General features: G+C 40.0%; 2 protein-coding genes across 2 annotated transcripts; one reads left to right on the top strand and one right to left on the bottom strand.

Moving 5' to 3' along the window:
* Nucleotides 1-38: 38 nt before the first annotated feature.
* On the bottom strand, nucleotides 39-6,591 carry LOC146471675 (uncharacterized). The gene has a single exon (XM_085120204.1). It carries the CDS (start codon nucleotides 6,367-6,369, stop codon nucleotides 2,632-2,634), a length of 3,738 nt encoding a protein of 1,245 aa, XP_084976330.1. The 5' UTR covers nucleotides 6,370-6,591; the 3' UTR covers nucleotides 39-2,631.
* A 5,503-nt stretch (nucleotides 6,592-12,094) lies between these two features.
* On the top strand, nucleotides 12,095-22,426 carry LOC146471674 (hatching enzyme 1.2-like). The gene is made up of 8 exons (XM_085120194.1): nucleotides 12,095-12,416; nucleotides 12,519-12,746; nucleotides 15,630-15,776; nucleotides 17,745-17,862; nucleotides 18,520-18,695; nucleotides 19,262-19,537; nucleotides 20,504-20,635; nucleotides 21,820-22,426. The coding sequence occupies exons 2-8, from the start codon at nucleotides 12,626-12,628 to the stop codon at nucleotides 21,861-21,863; spliced, it is 1,014 nt and encodes a 337-aa protein (XP_084976320.1). The 5' UTR covers nucleotides 12,095-12,416; nucleotides 12,519-12,625; the 3' UTR covers nucleotides 21,864-22,426.
* Nucleotides 22,427-22,678: the final 252 nt, after the last annotated feature.

The following is a 22,678-nucleotide window of genomic DNA, read 5'->3' as shown; positions in this document are numbered from 1 at the left end:
ACCACTTGCTACATAACCACAATTAAAATGACAAAACATAGCGCAGATAAATTTATTATCATGATCAGCCTAACAAAAACTACGACAGCGAAAGTTCTCGTGGTGTATGGTTCTTCTTACGCCGTCTCTTAATATCACAGTGATAAATTGCTACAATATCGAGTCTCGATCAATGTCTGGCTGTCCAAACTTCGTTGTAATGATATAACCTCTAAGGTCAGTTCTCCATAAAACTAACATAACTAGGAATCTGTCTTTCTTACTACATTTGATAAACAAGTTCAACCATGGAGAAAAGTCGTGCTGATTCTAAGAGCAATATTTCTTTTCATCTTTAGTAACACTACTTATTTCTTGTGTCTAAATCTACCATGTGTTTTTGAGAAATAAAGGAAGCAAGTGCTGAAGATTATCCGACTCAAAATAGCTGGGCACATGATCTCGAGGATTGTCAAATCAACTTACACCACCAAATGTATTAATAATTCATTCAAAAAACGAACGAAATAAGTCGGACAACCAGCCAGGTAACTAGGATGTTTAATTACCATAATATTTTGTGTGTTTGCTTTGAATTTCGCCAGGAATTATGAACAGCTTGAGAAGATTATAAAACAGATTATCAAAGACCGTTTCATCAGGTATCCAAATACCTCGCAGTCGGTTAGGAAAACTATAATGTGCATCGTTCTCTTTTAACCCATTTCTCGATGCCTGGACATCTGGGGGCGCTTACCATTTAAGCAAACCACCCGGATGGAAATTTTCGGCATAAATACGAAATGATTTAGCATGTCTTAACAGAAGATGAATAACATGCAAAATGTATGAACATCAGCTGTAAAATCCTAAAAGGAGTAATAAAAATGCATCACTTTCACCAGAAGCCCATAATTTCAGAAGTACTCCAAATGGAATGATGCGTACCATTTGATTTTCCAGCTGGAAGTTCCGGGTTCTCCACGTAAATGGTAAGCACCCCTGGTGAAACACTCTTCCTCGTATTTGATATATTACTTGGATCAGTCCTATATGATCCTATCGTCTTTTGCCTAAAGAGATCTAGAGAGAGCTGAATGAATTCGAAGTGGAAGACAGGCCATGGATAACGGAGAGAGAATTCGGATAGAAAACAGAACTTGCTTCGATGACTAGATTACCTTACCAGTTGTTCAAAGCTCGATTAAAATAATCCTGGATTAACGTGAACGTAACTACTCATTAAAGGTTCTGCCGAAGATTTTTGTCCCTCAGATTTGGCTTTTCTTTAACATGTGCTTAAAATTAGCTTCCAAAAACCACTTTTAATGAGCGAGATGAAAACCTTGGTTAACTTTTACATGTAATCGTGGATTAGCGTTAATCGACCTCCGAACAACCTGGCCCTGGGCACCCCAAGAGGGACTAAAATGAAAATAACTGATTAACAAAACAAGAGGCACCCAACAGTTCTTCTCCTACTCTGTTTAAATCGCCTTAATTAATGGACAGCGAAATTGAGATTTAATTGTGATGACAAGCAAGTTTTATGTTTGGTGACATGTCATCTCAGACTTTCGAAAAATCCAAACAACGATTCCTTTCTTTTACGAAGAGACAAAAAAATTTCTTTTCTTACACGAGGTAAGGTGAGCGAAACTTTTCCGGAAAGTCAAGGGCAACTTGTAAGTTCGAGGAAAGGGAAAAGCGATTCTTTCCCATTTTTCTTCGACGTAAAATTCAGCTTAAGAATCCGGAGAAAACAAACTGTACTAGGGTCTACTAGCGTATGCAAGTGGCCCTTTTGACGGCCCGAAACCGATCTCCGAAAATAGAAAACGACATTTGAGGCAGCTTCCTTATACGTTCGCGTTGGATGCCCCTAAAAAACACAGACTTTTTATTTACGAAGTATGTATTTGGCACTTTTTAAAATAAAGATTACTTTGCATGAGCTTAAATCTTCCAAAACACAGCCTGAACGTGTTTTCGTGCTTCAAAGTTAAGTGACAATTGCACCACTGAAAACCTAAAGATGAGTATACCCAACTATACTAGTTATTGATACTATTGAAAAAATTGCCCAACGTTTTCGAATTTTGCCAATCACCAACTACTATCGTATACTTATAGTAGGGTGCATGCTGTCTTCAACGATTCACTAGAAACCTTCCTTTTGGTTATAAATGAACATTTAAATCACGAGGAAGGGAACGTGCTCACAAAGTTGGAATAATTTTGACTAAACACCAACAAAATTCTCGTGACATAGCGCCTTTTAGGTTTCCTCGTATACCGTCGACTACACACTCAATGGAAGAGAAAAGGAAGCCTATAGTAACCTCACACAGCGGTTTTCAAGTGACTGTCCAAAGTTGTTTTCTTTTACTTTAGTTTTTTCCTGTACTCCAGCTGTGCTCTGTGATTTTATTTCAAATTTCTAGCTCCTTTCGCAACCAGTATTTGCATTGCGTTTGACTGGTTTACGGGGTTGTTTTTCACTATTTGCGATTAGCCAGAGCGATTACTTTGGTTCTTAGTCTTTCGACTGTCAACCTAAAATTACTCTATCAATAACGATTTAGTTTTGGGTCATTGTTTTACCGTTCAACAAAAGAAGAAGTCCTATTGTGTTTAATCCTGACTGTTGAGTTATATACGCTCGTTATGATGCGTGGCAGCAGCATCACTCGTTTCGGATATGTCAGAGACAGACAGTTCTGACACATTTACATCTCGGAGCTTCTTGGCTTCTCGATATTTCCTGACGTATCGGAAAGCTACCATGACAAGTACCACTAAGGGAATATAAGCAATTACATCCACGAAGACGGATAAGCCCTGCCAGGTGCTCTTGTCCAAGGTGTTGTCGATCGGAGAACTGAACACGGCGATCAGTGTCAGCGTAACCAGTAGGGCGGTGTCTGACATGTTGATCCATTCGTAGCTCTCCTCGTCTTCTCTCACATCACGCGCCTCTTTGTAAGGCCTCAGATACGCGATTGTGAGAAGAATCATGACGCAGGAACTCTCCAGCAGCGCCCTTTTAACGGGACCTAAAGAAACGAAAGTGGAAATGGCCAAAAGGAGCAATCGAGAGAGAAAATAAAAAGCTGCACACCAACGATACTGGTCTTTGAAGCAGTTCTGAAGAGCATCAAAGATTGGCTTCCAGCGATTGAGATTCACTAGGCAGCGGAGCCACTGCGTCAGGAAAGGACGGAACAGGAGAATCAATGGAAATGGTACCACAAACACCGCAATAAACAGGATCGCCAAGATGCCGTAGGCAATATGCTTCTCTGTGAAGAAATCCATACTACCTTGTGCGTACACCACAACTTTATCTCCAACAAGAGCTGGATGCAGAATTCGAAGTGAGATTCGCGTGATATCGGTGTAGCAGAGGACAACAATTGTGCAGAAGGCGCGGAAGGGGGCGGCTTTGACTCGTTTGCTGAAGCACCAGTTAGGGTACCTACCCACAGCCTTGGCTAACACAACAACCAGCACCAAAACAAAGGTTGGGAGAGCGTACATTATCACCAACTTGTCTGCATCGTCCAATCCTTTGGCAAAACAAATTCCACCAGAGCCTGCTTTCAACTGGAAGTTGGCCAGGCCGATGATGAACTCGATAAAGGGGTCGAATTTAAAGCCATCGGGAGTTATCACTTTCATGACCTGGTAGGAGTACAGCCAAGCGTTCAAATACCCCGTAAAGAAATCAAGATCTATCAACATAATTAACATAACCACGCCAAGGAGAACCAGCCCATATAAAAGTAACAACAGCAAGTACCAGTTGGAGCATTTACTGGAACAGTGTTCACCTCCAAACAGTACACTCTGGTTTGCTTTACAGTCTCCACATAGTATGCTCTTCTGATCTCTGTCGTCATTGCACATGTCGTTAGAATCGTACTCTTTGTCGCTTCTGTGCAGTTTGGTTTTACAATATCCAGTAGGGCAGAAATGAGTGACAAATTTGCCATTCACTGTTCCGGCCCAGTAGCCATGTTTAAGAAAAAATGTCTTTCCGTCCGACTTACATCTCGTGACACTATCATCAGTGGAGTCCATGCATACACACATTCTACCACATGGTTTAAACCCGGGATTGCAGGATTTTAATGTACGATCGAGTATTGTTTCTCTTAAAACCTGTCTCCCCATATAGTTAAGCTCTACCGAAAATTTTTCACCCGATGTCCCAATTAATCTCAGGTACGAAATGTTACCGTTTGTAACGAACAAAGAAGAAGCGGTGGCTAATGCGATAGAGGATGTTGTCTGATGAGGAATTACTTTTACGTGGACAATTCCGAGGACGGAGTTACCGACTTCGTCGAACAATTGTACTGAAGCATTAAAAACTTCGCTTGGAGCAACTTCCCAGTCTGCGCTATTACAAAGCATGTTTACAGGGTCTGTGGCAACCTCGTCCTTTATGGAGCTTATACTACCATTCTGGTCTTTGAATTCGACGAATTTCCACCGCAGGACGGAGTTATTTTGTCGAGGTTCACCTGCACGCCTACAATTCTTCAATGTCGTCGCATAGACCGAATTTCCAGAATAAGAAGAAGGAGCTTTATTGCCTTGGAAGACTACCTTTGTTTTCCAGGCGTCGTAATCAACAGAGGGATTGGCATATGCAAAGAAACAGTTGTGAGTGTTAGTGCCAGTTGCATTGAAACTAACCAAAGGTGGTCCGGGTGCGGCAATGTACAACGCTCCACCTTGGGCATCGCACTGGTTCCCTTCAAAGAGCACGTACGAATCTTCGTTAAAAACAATTCTTGAACGTCCATACATGGCCATGCCGCCTCCTCTGAGTCCTTTGTTGTTGATGAAATATATGCGGTCGTGAATTTCCATTGTTGCCCCATCTAACGCTACAGCTGTTCCTATGTTGTTGACGAAGCTCACATTTCCCTGGAAGACAAGAGGCACTTCGACGCTGTAAAACGCACCTTCCCCGATTGAAACAAGGTCTTCCATTTGATTAACATTATTTCTTAAAAACGTGCATCCATTAATGCTGATGTGGTATGGCACCTCTGGCCCAATTTGATCTTCGTTTCTGTTTAAGAGAAATACTCCACTGGCGGCGCCCACGGTCCCACTGTTGTTGGTCCATTGGCACTCATTAAAGAGGAATTGGGAAAGATCAGAATCTGTGTGCCTGGCACACTTCCCAGGTATTGACGATCCGTACAGAGATGTACCGCCTCCCCAAATGGCCGTATTATTCACGAATTGGCAGTTGTTTCCTGTAAAGGTATTAAGATGACGTTGGAATCCATTAACAAAGCTGCCCATTCGAGCTCCTCCACCGGCTAGAGATCCTTCATTGTTTTCAAACCTAGAGTTCTCCATTATGAGATGATTATTTTTCGTTTCTTCTCTCATTTCCACTTGTAGACCACCTCCCCAATTGGCGCGATTACCACGGAAAAGACAAGATTCTATGTCGATGTTGCATCCGCTGGCGTTTGATCGAAAATAAATTGCCAAGCCACCGCCACGACTGAATTGTAGTTCTGGCGTGTCCACGAAGTCATGCGCTGTGCTTGCGTTCATCCACACGGCCTCGTTTCCGAGAAAACTGCATTTCCGAAAGATAAACGTGTTGTTGTGCTGGTAAGTCTCGTGCTCGCTTGGCGTGACATTGACAGTGTTATAGCCATAAGGGTCTAACGCCAAATAAACACCCCCTCCTGACCATACGTATTCATGCAACCCTTCGACGATCCATTTTTCAGAGATGTTCCTTGAGCTGACATCACTGAAAGCGGTGTTGTTAGCAAAGATACAATTTGTAAAATTAACCACGCCACCAGCATCATAACAATTTACGCCAAGCCCTGGAGATGAAGAAATCACTACATTTGCGACTCGTATGTTCCTGCAGTATCGAAAATCCAAAGCAACTTTAAACTTGGCCCCATCTAATCCGGTATACGGTTTTTTAGCATTGACTGAGCTCGGACGCCATCCACCGCACTTCTGTAACTTGATTCCCTCGAAAAATATAGTATCGCTGAGAATGAAGGACAAACTTGCGTTTGCCTCGCACGTTATTTCTACATCTTCTGGCTTTGGACCTTGCCCGATCAGTCCAAAGTTATTCACGTTGGTAAAATTGTGGCTATATTTCAGCGTGTAATTACCTTTCGCTGCTGATATCTGCGTCGAATTTGCTCCTCTTTGGCGAGCGCGTGAGAAGACGAAATCCAGTGTCTGGCAGGGGTTGTGTGCGCTGGATCCACAATTTGGAGCTGAATCGTTGCCGTTTGTCGAAATGTACATGATCAAAGCTTTCGAACACTGAAAAGCCAAAGACACGAATAAAACGACCCTTAAAATACAAGCAAGCGCCTCCATTGTCCTTGCAACTAAATGAGTTCCTTTACGAGAGGTGTTCGATTTCTCGGAAATATTGCGACATTTGATCTTGAACAACGCGGACGCAAAAACGTCACGCACTTTCTCACGTCACGCAAACAATGCGAAAAACAACGAAACACTGATTCAAACAAAACGTTTTGAAATCGTGGAAACAAAAAGTCGCCCTGCATTTCTACCATTTTGAGCATACGAAAGTGAAATTTAATGTGAAATTCATATACATGCGTTTTATCCGTGCATGAGTGATTTTATGCATGAAAGATTCCCGCATTAAGCTATAAGTAACACAGTCAATCAATCAATCAAGCATGCGAGCAAGTACGTATTAAATGTCGTAAAGTTCAGCTTTACGAGTATCAAATATCAAATATCAAGTATCCTGAATAGCTAATCCGTTAATCGTGGTGGCAGAGCTTCAAAACTTTTCATGCTCGTCGTTATCTTAAAATTTACAGAAAAGATAAAGAAAAAAATTAACGTCAAAAAATTACAATTATCAAGTTGTTAAGAATTGTACAATTCTATTCTTGTGAATGAAAGGAAACATCAAACGAGGGAATGAAAGTCGGGAAAAATAGATACTGCTCGCAGGCTATGTTGATCCAGTCTCGCGTTGTTGATGTAAAAGTTACCCGCCTCAGAGGACCTAGTTTAATTTGTCTAGCAGCCATGAAAAGAATTAATGCGATAAAAACAGCAAGGCTGAAGTCACGAATGGAAGAACGTATTACAAAATCTAAGTTCATGTTTCGTCTCGTTCTGAACTTTGTTCGGACTTTCTTTGCACATCTGCTTAAGTTAATAAAGAACCTAACTGTGAGAGCCTTCAATCCATAAAATTTTAATTAACCAAAATCTTTTGTTTCAAAGACAATAAAGCTCGCTTTTGCAAATATAGTTGACTTAACAACGTTCCGTCATGTTTTTAAAAATTGGAGTGTTTTTGGAGGACTGGTGCTACTTAGAAACACAGGATAGCAATTCACAAATGTGAATCAGTGAATCAGGTGACCAAGGATACAAAGTTCTCCGGGGGTATAAAACCATTTTAATTATTAGCCAACAGTTGGATCACCATGGTGAAGCTAATTTTTCACGCAGCATCTCCGTAAGAGTTTACCTTGTTTCATATTTTCAAAACATACTGTATGTATTTTATTTATCCGTTCGTCCGCTCCTTCATTGATCAGTTCTCTACCTCTCGCTGGCTCGTTCGTTAATTTCTTTCTTTTTCAACATCACTTCCTTTCATTTTATCCTCGTTTATTTTTTTTCTCTCCTTTATAGTAGATCCTTTCTTTCTATCTGTCCGTTTGTCTTTCCTTCTTTCTTTCCTGGTTTATTTATCTATATATTTAACGAAATAATTGGACGGAAAGGACCTGCTAAGAACTCGACAAAAGGTTAATCAATGTGAAAAATGAAACTACTTGGGGGAACCCGTGTTTTATTTATTTTTATGCTATTAAAAGATCATTGTTCACTAACCGGCACTGTTAATGGCGTTAACATGATGCGTTAATTCATTTATTTCTTCTTGTGTTGTTGGGGCTTAGTTCAGCACTAATAAGAGTGATCCTTAATTATTCTACAGATTTGATAGATCACAGAACATCACGTATAAAATTGTATTACCATTGGTATGTACCTTTGTTTTTGTATGGGTGTTACCCTCTTGGCCGTGTCAATATTTTGACGTCGGTTCTCCATGAAATGCAACGCCCAGTATAAATCTTTTTACGCAAAGCTTCTTCATCTCCTTTGGTAAGATAAGGGAAGTAATATGTTATTAAAGTAAGCTTTATTTCGGCACCCGGGGGGGGGGGAACTCCCCTATATGGGCTATACGGGTACGTGCCGCTGGATAGGGTATGGTTTTTGGCCTCTCTGCCCTGAACAGGGTATATACAGTCGAACCTCCACTAACGGCCACCTCTCCACAACGGCCACCTCTCTACAACGGCCACAATTTTTTGTCCCGGCGGACAGTCCATACATTATCTCTTGTTTAAACCTCTCTACAACGGCCACCTCTCCACAACGGCAACGGCTACTTAAGTGCGTCCCGAACTGCCAAAATAACCTCTCGACAACGGCCAGTACAGTTCTTTTTTGTAAAAACCTTTTTTATAAACTGATGCAGTAATCGACATTTGCCTTCGGAACATTACCTGCATTACGTTTCTGTATTCATTTTAATGATATACGTATTTTGATTGTGTTCCATTTATTTGCTGCAGTAAGCATAAATTGTCTACAATAATATAGCGGATGTTGTGAACCTTGCTCGTTTCGTCTTGTTAACGTTTTGATTCAAAACATTATTTACGTTTTATTGTGTATTTTATCTATATAGTATATTATTTAAGATTGAATTGCCATTATAGGCTACCGTAAGCATGAACTTGGCACAATAAACATGTTGTACTTCTCGAAAAAAAAAGGTGTCATATTACACCCCTACCTCCCGGCCCCATAACGGCCACCTCTCCACAACGGCCACTTTCTTCTGTCCCCAAGGTGGCCGTTGTGGAGAGGTTCAACTGTAATTACCAACGAGTCTGCCCTGGACCCGTCCTAGACAGGGTATGGTTGCAAGACTGTCGTCGAGTATTTATTTGGCAATCCAAAATCAGAGACGTTAGTCTGTATTTATCTAGTTTAGTGAACAATGGTTCACGTCAATTGAGTTTCCACTTAAGGTTCACCGCTGTTAATGCGAAATTTTGGGATTTTTCGCCATCACTTCTAGGTAGTGTATTATTTTATCTGTTGTGATTGGTATTTGCGTTTCAATGCGCAAACATCACGTCCGGTAAGTGACTATTGCCAATAAACACTTGTGTAACACAAGAGCTTTGTCCTTTGTCCTAAATAGGGTCTTAAAGTAGAGGACATTGTCCTACACAGGGTAGGTATTTAAGGTTATTTTCGTCCTAAACAGGGTCAGGGTTTCAAACCTCTTGCGGCACCCCTTTACCCAAACATGCCCCCCCCCCCCCCCCCCTGGATGGTAACCCAGGGTAGTTAATGGCTGGATACAGAGGGATCCTAATATCAATTAGGTAACTTAAAATAATTATCAAGTAACCTAATAACTACGTGCAAAAGAAGTAGCTGAGAGAATGCATGAACATTATTAGCGTTTTGATGTTGAAAGGAATAGTATTATATAATTTGGCGCCACTAAAAATGAAAGAATTTTTGCTTAAATTGTGCTTGACCTGCAGAAGACGGATAGTCTGTTGCTGTGCCTAGTGTGATAATAACTACACTGAGTCAGTTCAATATCCAACGTTTATCAGTATAAGTTAGTATATGTAGAAAGTAATTACAATACCAACAAAGCATTGTTATCAAAAGTTACATACATGTATACCGTATATTTATCTCGATGTGGTCAACTAGTACGTCGAAGCGATCTAAATTTTTCGAATTAATAGGTAATATGTAATAGACAGCAACTGGAATATTCGTACTGAGAACATCGGCGTTATTTTCACATAGGACTCAGCACGTAAAGATCTGCATCCGTTATATAAGAGGAACAAATTAAGTTAACGTATATTAAAAAGAAAGATATAACGAACTAGTATGTGAAAATATGGTTCGACGGAAAGGACTCCAAAATCCGTTAGATCGACTGAAAGGTGGCCAGCTCCGGGGGGAAGGGGTCCTTCCCTGTATAAGCTACATATATAGTTATGTGTAGCCTGACTATCAGGCTTTTCGGGGCGGGGGCGAGGGGTGGGGAGAGAGAAAGGTAAGATCGGATACTTAGGTTAGGTACGTGCGGCATCAAAGGATGTGATTTTCGAGCTGTTTTGGTCTGCAATTCGGTATATATTTTAACCATGATCTGATCTGCAAGTCTGAAAACGCGTATGGATTGTAGAAACTGGGTCTGATAGGCCAGGCCTGAAAAAAGATGCCGGAAAATGACATATTTTAGTCTCGAATAAGGTCAGGGTTTGGAGAACAAAGCTGCACACCCCGGGAAGATTGACAGCACGTAAATTTTTTGGACAGAATTTACAAAGGTCAAGTATGGTAGGAGCTTGGCTGACTTAGCCGATAAATAAACTATCTCTGTTCAGAATCGATAAAATCGGTAGTAAATCCCCGCGTTTGCCGCTGTTACAACACCACTCACGGTTACCTCTTTATCAATAGAAACCTAGCTTTTTCCATAAAAGACGAATTTTAACGGTCGCCGGAAAACTAACTGACAATAGCAGTTGAAAATGCCGAAACAACTGAAAACATGTTGTTCTTTATTTACAAAGAACCAACAATAATTAGACCTTTCATATCAAAATATGTGAGCAAAAGACCCTTAAATGGAGAAATATGGCAACCAATAAACCGATAAACTTGCCGTCAGTTGACATTGTAAATTTTTATAACTCTACAGACCGTTTACATACTCCTTTACAGACGCGAAGAAAACACTTCACTGACTTTAAAAAGAGATATTTTTTTATCTAGTGCTATTTCGACGAAAGTAACCTGCAACTGCAGTTTGAACAGCAGAAGCAGCCTCTTATCAATGTTTCAACCTCGATGTTTATTAAATAAGAACAAGGTTTCAGTGATAAACGCCGGCCTATAAAACGTGATTGGCGTAGCAGCTCTGCCCGAGTCGTCCAATCGAACCAGCATGAGGTGTCGGAACTAATTTCGTGGCTGGATTTGATTCAGCTCAAAACGCATCTTTATACTGGATAAGGTTGCACCCCTCGACTGAAATATCGGTTTATAAAACCACAGGAAAGACCGGAATTCCGATTTCTGCAAATCCCCACACACGCCTTGTTTTATTTTTTATATTCGTGAAATCCCACTCCCTTCACATCCTTCAATCTTTTACAAACATGTACCGTTATTTTCAACTCCATTTTCTCCTCTCCTCCTCAAAAAAATTGCGCCCGAGTTGATTTTTTCCTTATCATCTCACGGAGGATTTGCTCAAATCTACTCACTGCTCGATAAAAGGATCAGCGATCCTTTAAGCGCTTATCCCACTAAGCTCTGTCGTTCACGCCAACGGCGGAAATGAGTTGTCGGAAACGGTCACGAGTGCAGTCAGAACCCGCGCCCTTTTCCCGGTGGTTGTTTTTCCTTGGCTCAGAACTACTTAACTTTGTCTTGAGAATGAATGCCAAAATAGAGAATGGATGTGTTGTATTTGTAGTTTACTTGAATCCCCCTTGGTTAAATTCTCATTTCTCTTTGTTTTATGCCCATTATGACTATTGCCATATACAAGAAACGAAAATTGAAATTGAACCAAGGATAAAAACGACATGTTTTAAACGTGCAAGTATGCTCTGTATACTCTGTACGGGCAAGAGAGGATGAAGTCTCTCTGTAAGGAAAAGACAATGTTCCGTTGAAAAGAAGAAGAAAACAAATTGTGAGAATTCACAGGCCTTTCTATTTTCTCAGTCACACACATACTCACAGACATGAAAAAGAGGAGACAAAACAAAATATAAAAGAAAAGTGGAGGGACTGGGCTTGGAGCCAACTACTGGAGGAAAATATTCGTAAAGTTAATAAAAAGGACAACAAAATCAGATGAAAGGGGAATTTGTCCCCGTTGATCAAATCTTCATACCTGTAAGTTATGACAATGAACAGTGACCTGGCGGTCCATTCGGTCGATAACAAAAGGACCTCCCAAATTCCAGAACTTCAAGACCTTTTTCTAGATGTGTTGCTTGGCAACAGTCAGCAGATATGGACAGCACGACCGTCTTTTACGTTCTGGCGTTCTACTTTGCTCGGCTACACCTTCTAGAACCCTCTTAGCTATTACAAAACAAAGATGAAGTTATCAGTCCTGTATCGATGATGATGCTGTATAAGTTTGATCGGCGATCGATTAATTAGACCTTAAGTCTGTCCATCGCTATGAAAATCGAAGCTTAGTTTGTGACGCGCGATGGGTGAGTACTGAAGTCCGTCGCGTATAAACATCAACCGAGACCTTTCCACCCCAATAAACTCTTTGTGTCAACGTAAGTATGCGATATCAATTACTCTACGTAGACAACTAAAGTATGCAAATTAATCTCGGCATTCAATTCTATAAACATATAGGATCAATGTTTTGTTTGCAGTTCCTTTCAGCTGGTTCTGAGCTTATCATAACAGATTGAATCACGCGCTCAACCCTCACGCCTACGAAAGCGGATTCATTTACCCTTGGGCTCACTACAACGACACAATGAAATCACTTCTGATTTCTTTTTTAACTTCACTTCTGATTATAATTTCCATGATGGAATTCTTACACACAGTAGCTGCGGTTCATAGACCTAGCCAGCGCGATGCTGACAGACAATACGGTAAGAAACTTGATTAGCTTACTTTGATCGATTAACCAATTTTCTTTATTTCATGTAAGTTTGCGTTCTCTATACGTGCGGATTTTTTTTTTTACAAACGGAGCAGTACAACACTCCGTCATTATCAAAGGCTGTAGTATGCAATATTTTTAATGTTTTAGGTCTTGTAACTGTCCTAATTACTCCGTCAGATCGTGAAATCAGATCATGAAATTTAATAGTACATTACGAAATACGCCAGTTACTAAAATCACTATGTGTGACTCGACTTGGTGCAATAGAGGTACATGCACAATATTGCTGAATTTATGGTGTTCTTCTAATTACAACTTCGATATTTTTGTTATGGCTGCAGTTTCGATGTCCCGGCGATTAATTTAACACTCAATAACGTGATCACGCGACCGATATATCGGCCTAATTGCTTTCATGGGGTAGGTTTTTAGTGAACCGGATTCAGTTCAGTAGCAGTTAGATTTGGAAAAAATCAGTGTAGTTTTTAATTGACTTAGCAGCTTAATCCGCTCTTCAAGTACCATACTGTTGACACAGCTGCTTCGACCGCACAACGCCGGCCATTGAAAAATAGAAACAATCAACACAGCCAGCATACATTAACTTTTGGGAAGTAGTGGAGGGGGGGGGGGGGTGCATTTCTTTCTACGCCAGCTTTATAGCGGTTATGAGCTGCCACAAAGAGGATGGTTGTTTGGGCTTTTTCCTCTGAATAACAGTCTAAATTTTCTCCGTGTTATCGTATGACAAAGGTATATTTTTGCGTTTTCTTCTGATAAAGGAGAAAGGATCGGAAGAGCTATGGAATTAAAATTAAACATCCATGCCCCCCCGGACATTAAATGGTTTAGATTCGCAGGATTGCGACTGTGTAGCTTCTCTATATCATAATGTAACAATTGTAGTACGTTGACATGATTCAAACGTCGAATCACCAATCTTTCTCACATTTGAGTTCAATTCAAAACAGGACAAAAGGAACATAGTAGAAAGTGTTGACAATTTAGAATTACGTCTATTATTTATTATCGAGCTCGTTAGCACTGTAAATTATATTGATCCATTTCTTGAAACCAGTTTCATGTATTTTTGGTATTTCGCGCGTCAAACCATGCTTTCTTGCCGCAGGAAATGGATGCCCTTGTCCGCAGCTTGTTTTGCCTGTTGAGAGCTTCTTTTCGAGTACATGTAAACTTTAACCAACATCTTTGCATTGTAAGTGTCGTTTTGAGAAGCTCTCGAACACAACTGTTTCATCTGATACTATATAACTGGCAACACGGTACGTAATTGTTTTAATCTCAAGTACATACACGGTGGTTTTAGTGATCTGCGAGGCGAAGACGACAAGACAACCGTTAACACAATCGCTCGCAGTTATAGTTGATTCGCAAAGAAGTTTTTCGAATCTGCTACTTTCTTCTCTAAACACACATCGCACTGAATACAGCTGGAAAGCTTTTGTGCTGATTAGCATACCCCGTGCATGTAGTGCTATATGGGCCGTTTTGTTAAAGACGGAGAACAATATCGGCGAAACCTTGACTTTGATATTCAAGTTCAAGGTTCCGACACATTTGAAAGTTCAGCTAAAAGCTTAGGTAACATGTATTTTTTTTAGAGCGAAGTGCAAGCTTTTAAGTAAAATCAGAGTATATTTTCTGTTTTATTAAACTTTTGCTAGATTTATTTTACTACTTGAAATACAATAAGCTCTCTTGTGGTCAACGGGAATGCACGAAAATCTGCCAAGTTAACCGAGCTGAAGTCATTATCAAAGCCGGATAAACACAGTTTATCGGATTGAAAGATTTTTTGAACTAATACGGACACTGGTAAAACAGATCAATCTGAGGACTGATTCTTAATCTCATCATCGCTTGAATTTCCTCTTTCCTGCTGTCCAGCAATTTATAACAGGGACACCCAACAGTAGAAAACATTGAACATTATAACCGACTATTTTTCTTCAAATTTCTCAGTCCGGTGATTCTGCATGTACTTACAAATCCTAAAATGGCGACGAAATCTTATAATTTGCTTTATCCGATAGGTGCACTAAAACGTCTCCTATACTTGAAAATAGGCTTGTGTAAACACTTATTAGTATTATCCTCTACAGTGTGATAGATTTACTGTAACATATTTGAGTATATAAACTGCTTAAGATCTCTGAGAATGGCGACCGCTGGGATCGATTCATCACGGAAGCTGAAGTTGGTCTTTTCGTGACCGAATTCCACGTTTTCATTTCATTCGTGAATTATAGCGGGTGATCTCAGATAATCGGTTTAACTATAAAGACTGTTAAAACAGAATTATTGGATATTTTATTGTCTGGGCCTCGAATATGTTTCGTAGAGATTAAAGCATGGTGAACACGAACAATACTTCAGTGTGTTAGCTGTTTCTTTTGTTGAACAGAGCGAAAATAGTTTTGAGTTGGGCCGGACGGCTGAAGGAGTGAGTGGGATCATCTATTCAGGAACAGGAATTGACGCAAGGAAAACCTGCAATTAATGCGTTAATTTCAGAGGAATAACAACAAGATCGTTCTTTGTGCAAAAAACAACAGCATTGCGGTCAGAGATGAAGCTCTTTGACGTAACGGTCATTTACAATTGAGCTGTAATCCTTGAACCTCACTAGCCGTATTTGAATGGGCTGAGATTTCGTAAAAACAAATTTTAATATGCGTTAGTTTCAGAGAAATAACAACAAGTTAACAACAACAGCTCTCTGACGTAACGGTCATTTACAATTGAGCTACATAATCCTTGGACCGCACTACCGGTAATTTTGACCGGAGACAGTTTGCATGGGCTGAGATTTCGTGAGTTCCGTATCACTTCTGGCTTCACCTTTCAGAAATAATCGAGGGCGATATCCTGGTGACAGACAGCCTTAGAAACGCCCTGAATGCGCGGAAGTCGAGAACCAAGCGTGATATTGTTAGAGACATGGTGAAGAGATGGCCGGATGGTATGGTACCATACAAAATTGACTCAAGCGTCGGTAAGTACACTCGTTTATTGTATTATGCCTTGTTTGGAAAAACCACAACAGTGATGGAGGAGACAAAATGGCGCTTTTGCGCGCCGGTACATCGTTCACCCACATCGCCAAAATAAATAAATAAATGGGCATCTAGTAAATTACGTTTGTTTTAGAAACGCAAACAAACGTAGTGAGGTATCTACAAAACCAAGACTGAAATTAAGCACACACGGCTATTAACCCGGCAACTCAAATAATGTAATATCTTCCTAAAAATCGTCAGCATTGCGCGCAACGCGAGAATATGGAGCGAGCACTGTTAAGGGCTTCAAGTGAAGTACATGTAACATACAATATTTATTCTGTTTGTAAACTGTTACACGCGATCCCAAATTAATAAAAAATAAATTAATGAAGAAACAAGAATATTTTGGGGAAGAAAAGGGATAACAAGCAAAATAGAAAGTCGTGACTGAGGGAAACTGTTGCCTTTTGTTCTTTACGTCTGTCAGCGGAATGCCTTTTGGTGCTTCTAGAAACTGGGGGATCTTTTGTGCTTCCGGTTACTCAGCTGGGTTAAGGACTGTTCACCTTGTTTCAACACTTGCGCAACATTCATTCAACAACTGAAAGTTGAACGGCCGGTGTTGGGCAAATGTTGGATGATCGGGGTGTTCAAACGGTTTCAACGACATTCAACATTTTCAACAAAAGAAAAGTTGAAGCGATGTTGAATGAAAGTTTAAAACAATTTAAATTTGATTCAACACACTTTCAAATTTTTTTATGCTTTCAACAATGTTGAACGACCTGTTCAAACGCTCCCGACATTTGGTTCAACAACTGTGTTGAACGCATGTTGAAGCACATGTTGAAACCGTTCAAACGGGCCTGCAAACGTGACCTGAAGCAAAGAACAAAATCGATCGACCGTGAGATTGTCACGTCAGATATCATTTAGCGCACGTATACGAGAACTGCAGAACTTAAGAAAATCCGAAAATGCCATTCTAACTTCCGATTCTATCCGGAATGTTAGTACCGCTGGTTTCGCAGTCGTTGAATTTTTCAGACTTTGAGCTTTAGCCTCATCAAAAATGGCAAGAACAAAAGAGCCCTCACCAAACTCCGTTCCACCGGTACACGTAAAGAAGAAGGCAGGAGCTTCCCTTTACGACTTTCTATTTCCTTTTTTAAACATGTTCTTATTCTTCATTCTTTTTCTTTTTATTATTAATTTTGGCTCGCGTGTAACGGTTCATAAACAGAGTGAATATTGTATGTTACTTCACTTGAAGCCCTTGATAGCGCTCACTCCATATTATCGCGTTGCACAGTGCTGATATAACTTTTAGGAAGATATTACATTATTTGAATTGCCCGGCTAATGACCATGTGTGTTTATCATTTGCAGGACTTGGAACGACTTCGTTTTGTTTTTCACTCCGTTTGTTTGAGTTTCCGAAACAAAAGTAAATTTAGACTTACGGCGACAATCGCATTTCTTGACCATGCTAATTCAAGCGTGTTTGTGAAGAAAAACACGTTGCAATATCAGTATCCCTATCTGCCGTTACCACCCAATTTCAAGGGGTTAGTATATGAAACAGTTCAACTTTTCAACTGAGTGTCGTAAAACTCACACCGACGTTTAGCACTCCGGTGACCAAATTCAACAGACGCAGTGTAATGAACCAATCAGATTCGAAGCAAATATAAAATACATGTAACTGGTGCCAAGCGCGGGAAAACGCGAGCATGTTACGATTGGTTAGTTTCTTATTGATTAAGAAAGTGGCGCGAATTTTGCTAAGCAATCAGAGGGCGTGGTAAGGCAAAACCAAACCAAACGCAAATTGCTTTCGACACTCGGTTTGAAAACCCCTCTACACCATTCGCGATCAGTAGTGGACGGCGACGATTAAAAGAAAAATCTTACCCTGAAACATTTAAGTTAATTTTTAGTTTTGATTTCTCGTTTTACAGGCAAAGAGGCTCTTACAGCCATCAAAAAAGCCATGCGGGAGTTTCACAAGAGAACTTGTGTGAAATTTGTTCCTCGCACCAATGAATCAGACTACGTCGAATTTGAAGGAAATCTTGGGTAATAAAACATTGACTTTTGGTATCACTTTTTACATATACAGTATTCCATAACATTGGATTCCTGTAAGGACCCAACCACACTAAAGCGTTTTCAAAAGTGTCCGTTTTCATCTCGGCGAAAACGATGCAAAATATTTTCATCCACACAAGCGTTTTCGTATCGTTTTCATCTATCCACATTAAAACGATGAAAACAACTGGGACCTGGGATTGTGCATGTGTTAACATCACAAGACCATCCGCCATCTTGGATAGATGCTCCGATTTGGACTGGAACCGACGGAATGTGACGCATTTTACGTCACCGTTTTCAAAAGTCTCCGTTTTCACCACTCCACACAAGAAACGAAGCGTTTTCAAAACGATGCGTTTCCAAAAGTCTCCACTTTTGAAACCTTTTTAGAAAGTCTCCGTTTTCAACGGCGTTTTCGGGCGTTTTAGTGTGGACGATAGACGAAAACGCATCAAAAAGTCTGCGTTTTCAAACGAAAACGCATTCAAAAACGCATTAGTGTGTGAATGGGGAAGAATAAAGATTAAGATTCGTAAAGAAACTGTAGCTTTGGATAGAAAGTTCGGGTTTGTCACCATGCTCAGTAGAGTTTCGCACTGCAAAGCAGAGGATTATCCTTTAACTGCTCACTTTCTTTTTCAGTTGCTTTTCAGCCATCGGTCGCCAAGGAGGTAAGCAAAGAATCTCTGTCGGGGAAGGATGCGAATACAAAGGCACAGTTTTACATGAAATGATGCATACTCTGGGATTCTTCCACGAGCAGTCACGCACTGACAGAGACGACTACATTATGGTTCTGTGGTGGAATATTGAACCTGGTAGGATATATTAATTTAATTAATTTTGATTAAGTAATTTACTTAATTCATGTCATAGTCCAACAGGTCATTTCCGAGTTGCTGTGAACCTCATTTTGAAAGCGAGGCTAAGTGCAAAGCTTTTCAAAGAAACTCGGTCTAGTCGGAAATGGCCTATGTCACGTTAACACAATCTAGTTCCCAGATCCTCTTAATCTTCCCTCCAACCGGAGCGAGAGAAAAAGCCTTGGAGCGTGGCTACTGTTAACCAGGACGGTGTTAACTATATACACACGACCTCACAAGCATAATTTTATGCTTTAATTAGTAATCGTGGATAATTGATTGATTGATTGATTGATTGATTGATTGATTGATTGATTGATTGATTGATTGATTGATTGATTGATTGATTGATTGATTGATTGATTGATTGGTTAATACATGTATATTGATTGGTTGGTTGGTTGGTTGATTGGTTGACTGACTGACTGAATGACTGACTGACTGATTGATTGATTGATTGATTGATTGATTGATTGATTGATTGATTGATTGATTGATTGATTGATTGATTGATTGATTAGGGTTCGAAAAGAATTTTGACAGTTACGGACCTGATCGATTAGATAGCGCAGAGGAACCTTACGACTTTGACAGCTTGATGCACTATGACAACCGAGCGTTCAGCAAAAACGGCGACAATACTCTGCAGTCGATATCAGATCCTGACAGACCATTGGGTAACATGGACGATTTTAGTGTCATCGACATCAAACAGTTGTTGAAAGATTATCCATGTAAAGCTTGGGACAAAAAACCTGCTATTAACGCCGGCAACAAGAGAAAAAAGACCGAAAAATGTAAGTGTACAGGTAGTATTTGTTAGCTTTTTTTTTTTTTTTTTTCAAAGAAACTGGGCCCGGTTGCATACAGAACTGATATCTCAGCTACAAAGACAACAATCCATGTTCGGTTCCAGACAGTGTAATTCCCTCCGTTATTGACTTTCACGAGATAAACAAAATATTTTGTTACACAAACTCAACAACACTAAAAACTAATACCAAAATTACTCGACCCGGATAAAGAAAACGGCGTGGCTTATGGTAGACTTGCCTCAAATCGTCTTATTCTTATGCGCCGTCACTGGACTCCCACGAAAACGGACTTTGAGGAAGTCTACGCTTATAGTTACGACGATCAGTTTACGCCTATTCCCTATTAAGCATAGATTCGCATCTAGTTACGCCCAAATAGGTGAAGATTGGCAGAGTGGAGTAAGGTGTCTACTGGATAGCAGAAATTCATACATTTGAAATGCGTATGAAAGAATTAATAACGAGAGACCATCGCAGTTAGAGCGGTTTTCGTTTGAGTGTCGTAAACCAAAACCAAAGTAATTACTCTGGCCAATCACAACAGATGTAAACAACTCAACGAGCCAATCAGAATTCGAAGCAAATACATGTAACTGGCGCCAAGCGCGGGAAAACGAGAGCGGCGAAAACACGATGGTTTTGGATTTGGATTTCCATTGGTTGAGAAAGTGGCGCGAGCTTTCTTAGTGTTAACCAATCACAGAGCTTAGTAAAGCAAAACCAAAGCAAACGCGAAATTACTTTCAGCACTCAATCGAAAACCGCTCTATGTACGCAACTTAAGCAGCTGCGAAAAGAAAGCCTACGAAAGAAGTCTACTGTAGAGATGGCCCAGAACAGACTCACCAGCGATTCTCACATCGTTTTTCTCATGCATTACCGACTAAACCAGCACGTCTCTACACTAACAAAATGTAAAGCGTAATATTCTCCAATTTTATCTTTCAGCAAAATGCCAAGATAAGTTCAAAAAAGAATGTAAACATTTCGCGTCTCACGACGGGTACTGCGATTATTGGAAAAGATTCATGACAAAGTGGTGTCCACAGTCGTGTGGTTTCTGTAAAACTGATGCTCCAGGTAAGACATGTAGCTTTGGTTTTCACGTTTAATGATTTACGGGACTAAACACTGAGTAGTTTAGGCCCAAGGGCACGTTTTGCTGGCACGAATTGAATAATGTGCGCTTAGAAAACATGTAACGCCTCCAAGGCCGGAACTGGGAAGGCACCAGTCCTCCTCGGAAAGTTTGTGAGGATGTCCTGCAAAGTTTGCCAAATCCGTGACCCTATTTTGGACGAAGACACGTTGGTTTTCGTAAACGTTTACGCACTTGGGACTAGATTCTCGAAGCCCTCTTAAGCAGGTTTTTAAGGAGAGGAGAAAACCGGAGTACTCGGAGAAAAACCTCTTGGAGCAAGGATGAGAACCAACAACAAACTCAACTCACATATGACGCCGAGTCCCGGAATCGAACCCGGGTCACATTGGTTGCCGGCGGAAGGCGAGTGCTCTCACCACTGCGCCATTTCTGCTCTCACAGTAACTCTAACGCTAAAGCAAGAGTATGATTAAGATCCAGTTATGCCTGTACACACTACGTTTAAGTCAGAATACACTAGATTTACTATCCCACAATAGCTTTGCCTCCACTCTCATAGCTATAAAAAAGTTGCGTTCTTGGAATAGATTCCCTCACACAATGGGGGCGGTTTTTTGAACAAGGGCCCTCACACAATATGGGTGCTTATTGGAAAAAGGACCCTTATATAATAGAGGTGCTTATTGAAGTAAGGGCCCTTCAACAATAGAGGTGCTTATTTGAATAAGGGTCTTATAGAATAGAGGTGCTTATTGCAATAAGGCCCCTATACAATAGAGGTGCTTATTGCAATAAGGGCCTTATACAATAGGGGTGCTTATTGAAATAAGGACCCTTTATACAATAGAGGTGCTTATTGGAATAAGGATCCTTTATACAAGAGACGTACTTATTGAAATAAGAGCCTTTGTACAATAGGGGTGCTTATTGAAATAAGAGCCTTATACAATAGAGGTGCTAATTGGAATAAGGACCCTTGTACAATAGAGGCAATTATAGATATTGGAATGGGGGCCAACCCATTAACACACATTCAAAGAGGGTGATGATGAGTAAAGAGGGTTCAAAATCGAATCGTTACTAACAGTAACTCAATTATGGTAAGCTGATATTAGAAACTATCACTGTTAATATTCATCAGATTGTGTACTTCTATTCACAGACACAAGGCTGAATATATGGAGAGGAGAAAATCACACAAAATGACAGTTCCACTGAACACAAATTATTTATAGGGAGAACTTTTTACTGATCTTAACCGTCACAAGCCAGTACAAAGTGGCTGTCTGCTTTTTATTCGGAGCTGTATCGCTGTTTTTTCACAATTATTTATGGAGAATTTGTGTAACGTCCTGTTGTAGGACAACATTTGTAAATATGAAACATGTCAACTACTTTAATTTACAAATTAGATAGATTTTTTCAAAGGAGTATGTTTTTCAAAAATATGAATTAAGATAAAGAAATCAGAAAAGACTTGGGAAATGATTCCCAATGTGGAAAAAAAACAAAAACATGATAGAAGCATATGGCATTTGCGTGAAAACAGGAACTAATAAAACTATTTGGATCCCCAACAAAATGGACAACATAGTATAAGGAATTAATTTATCGTTTAGCCACATCTGTTATACATGTATTTATGTACGCTCAGGCTAAACATTTGCACTTGTACAAAAAGCTTGGTTTCAGATATATTTAAACAATATGGTAGTTGTACTTGTAGTTATCAATTTTAGTTTGCAGAATTAAAAAAAAACTTTTCAGCAGTAATATTGTTTACCCTGTTTTAATAAGCACTAACAGTGATCAGTATCAAATTTCTCCTTGTAATTTCGATGCTTATTCAACCCCTGAGGTCATGAGAATTAAGAATATGATTAACCTAGGTGAATTTTCTTGATATTTTAATAACTTCTCTTCCGTACTTTTATAGGAAATGTATGGGGACAAGAAAGGAGAATTTGCTCTTTAATATTGTGTAGTTCCATAAAATATCTTTACCTCCCCTATGGAAGGGA

The sequence above is a fragment of the Pavona decussata genome, unplaced genomic scaffold (genome assembly GCF_977016875.1).
Source record: "Pavona decussata unplaced genomic scaffold, jaPavDecu1.1 SCAFFOLD_102, whole genome shotgun sequence".
Classification (NCBI taxonomy): domain Eukaryota; kingdom Metazoa; phylum Cnidaria; class Anthozoa; order Scleractinia; family Agariciidae; genus Pavona; species Pavona decussata.
The sequence above is the reverse complement of the archived record's forward strand: the minus strand, read 5'-3'. Positions and strand labels throughout refer to the sequence as shown.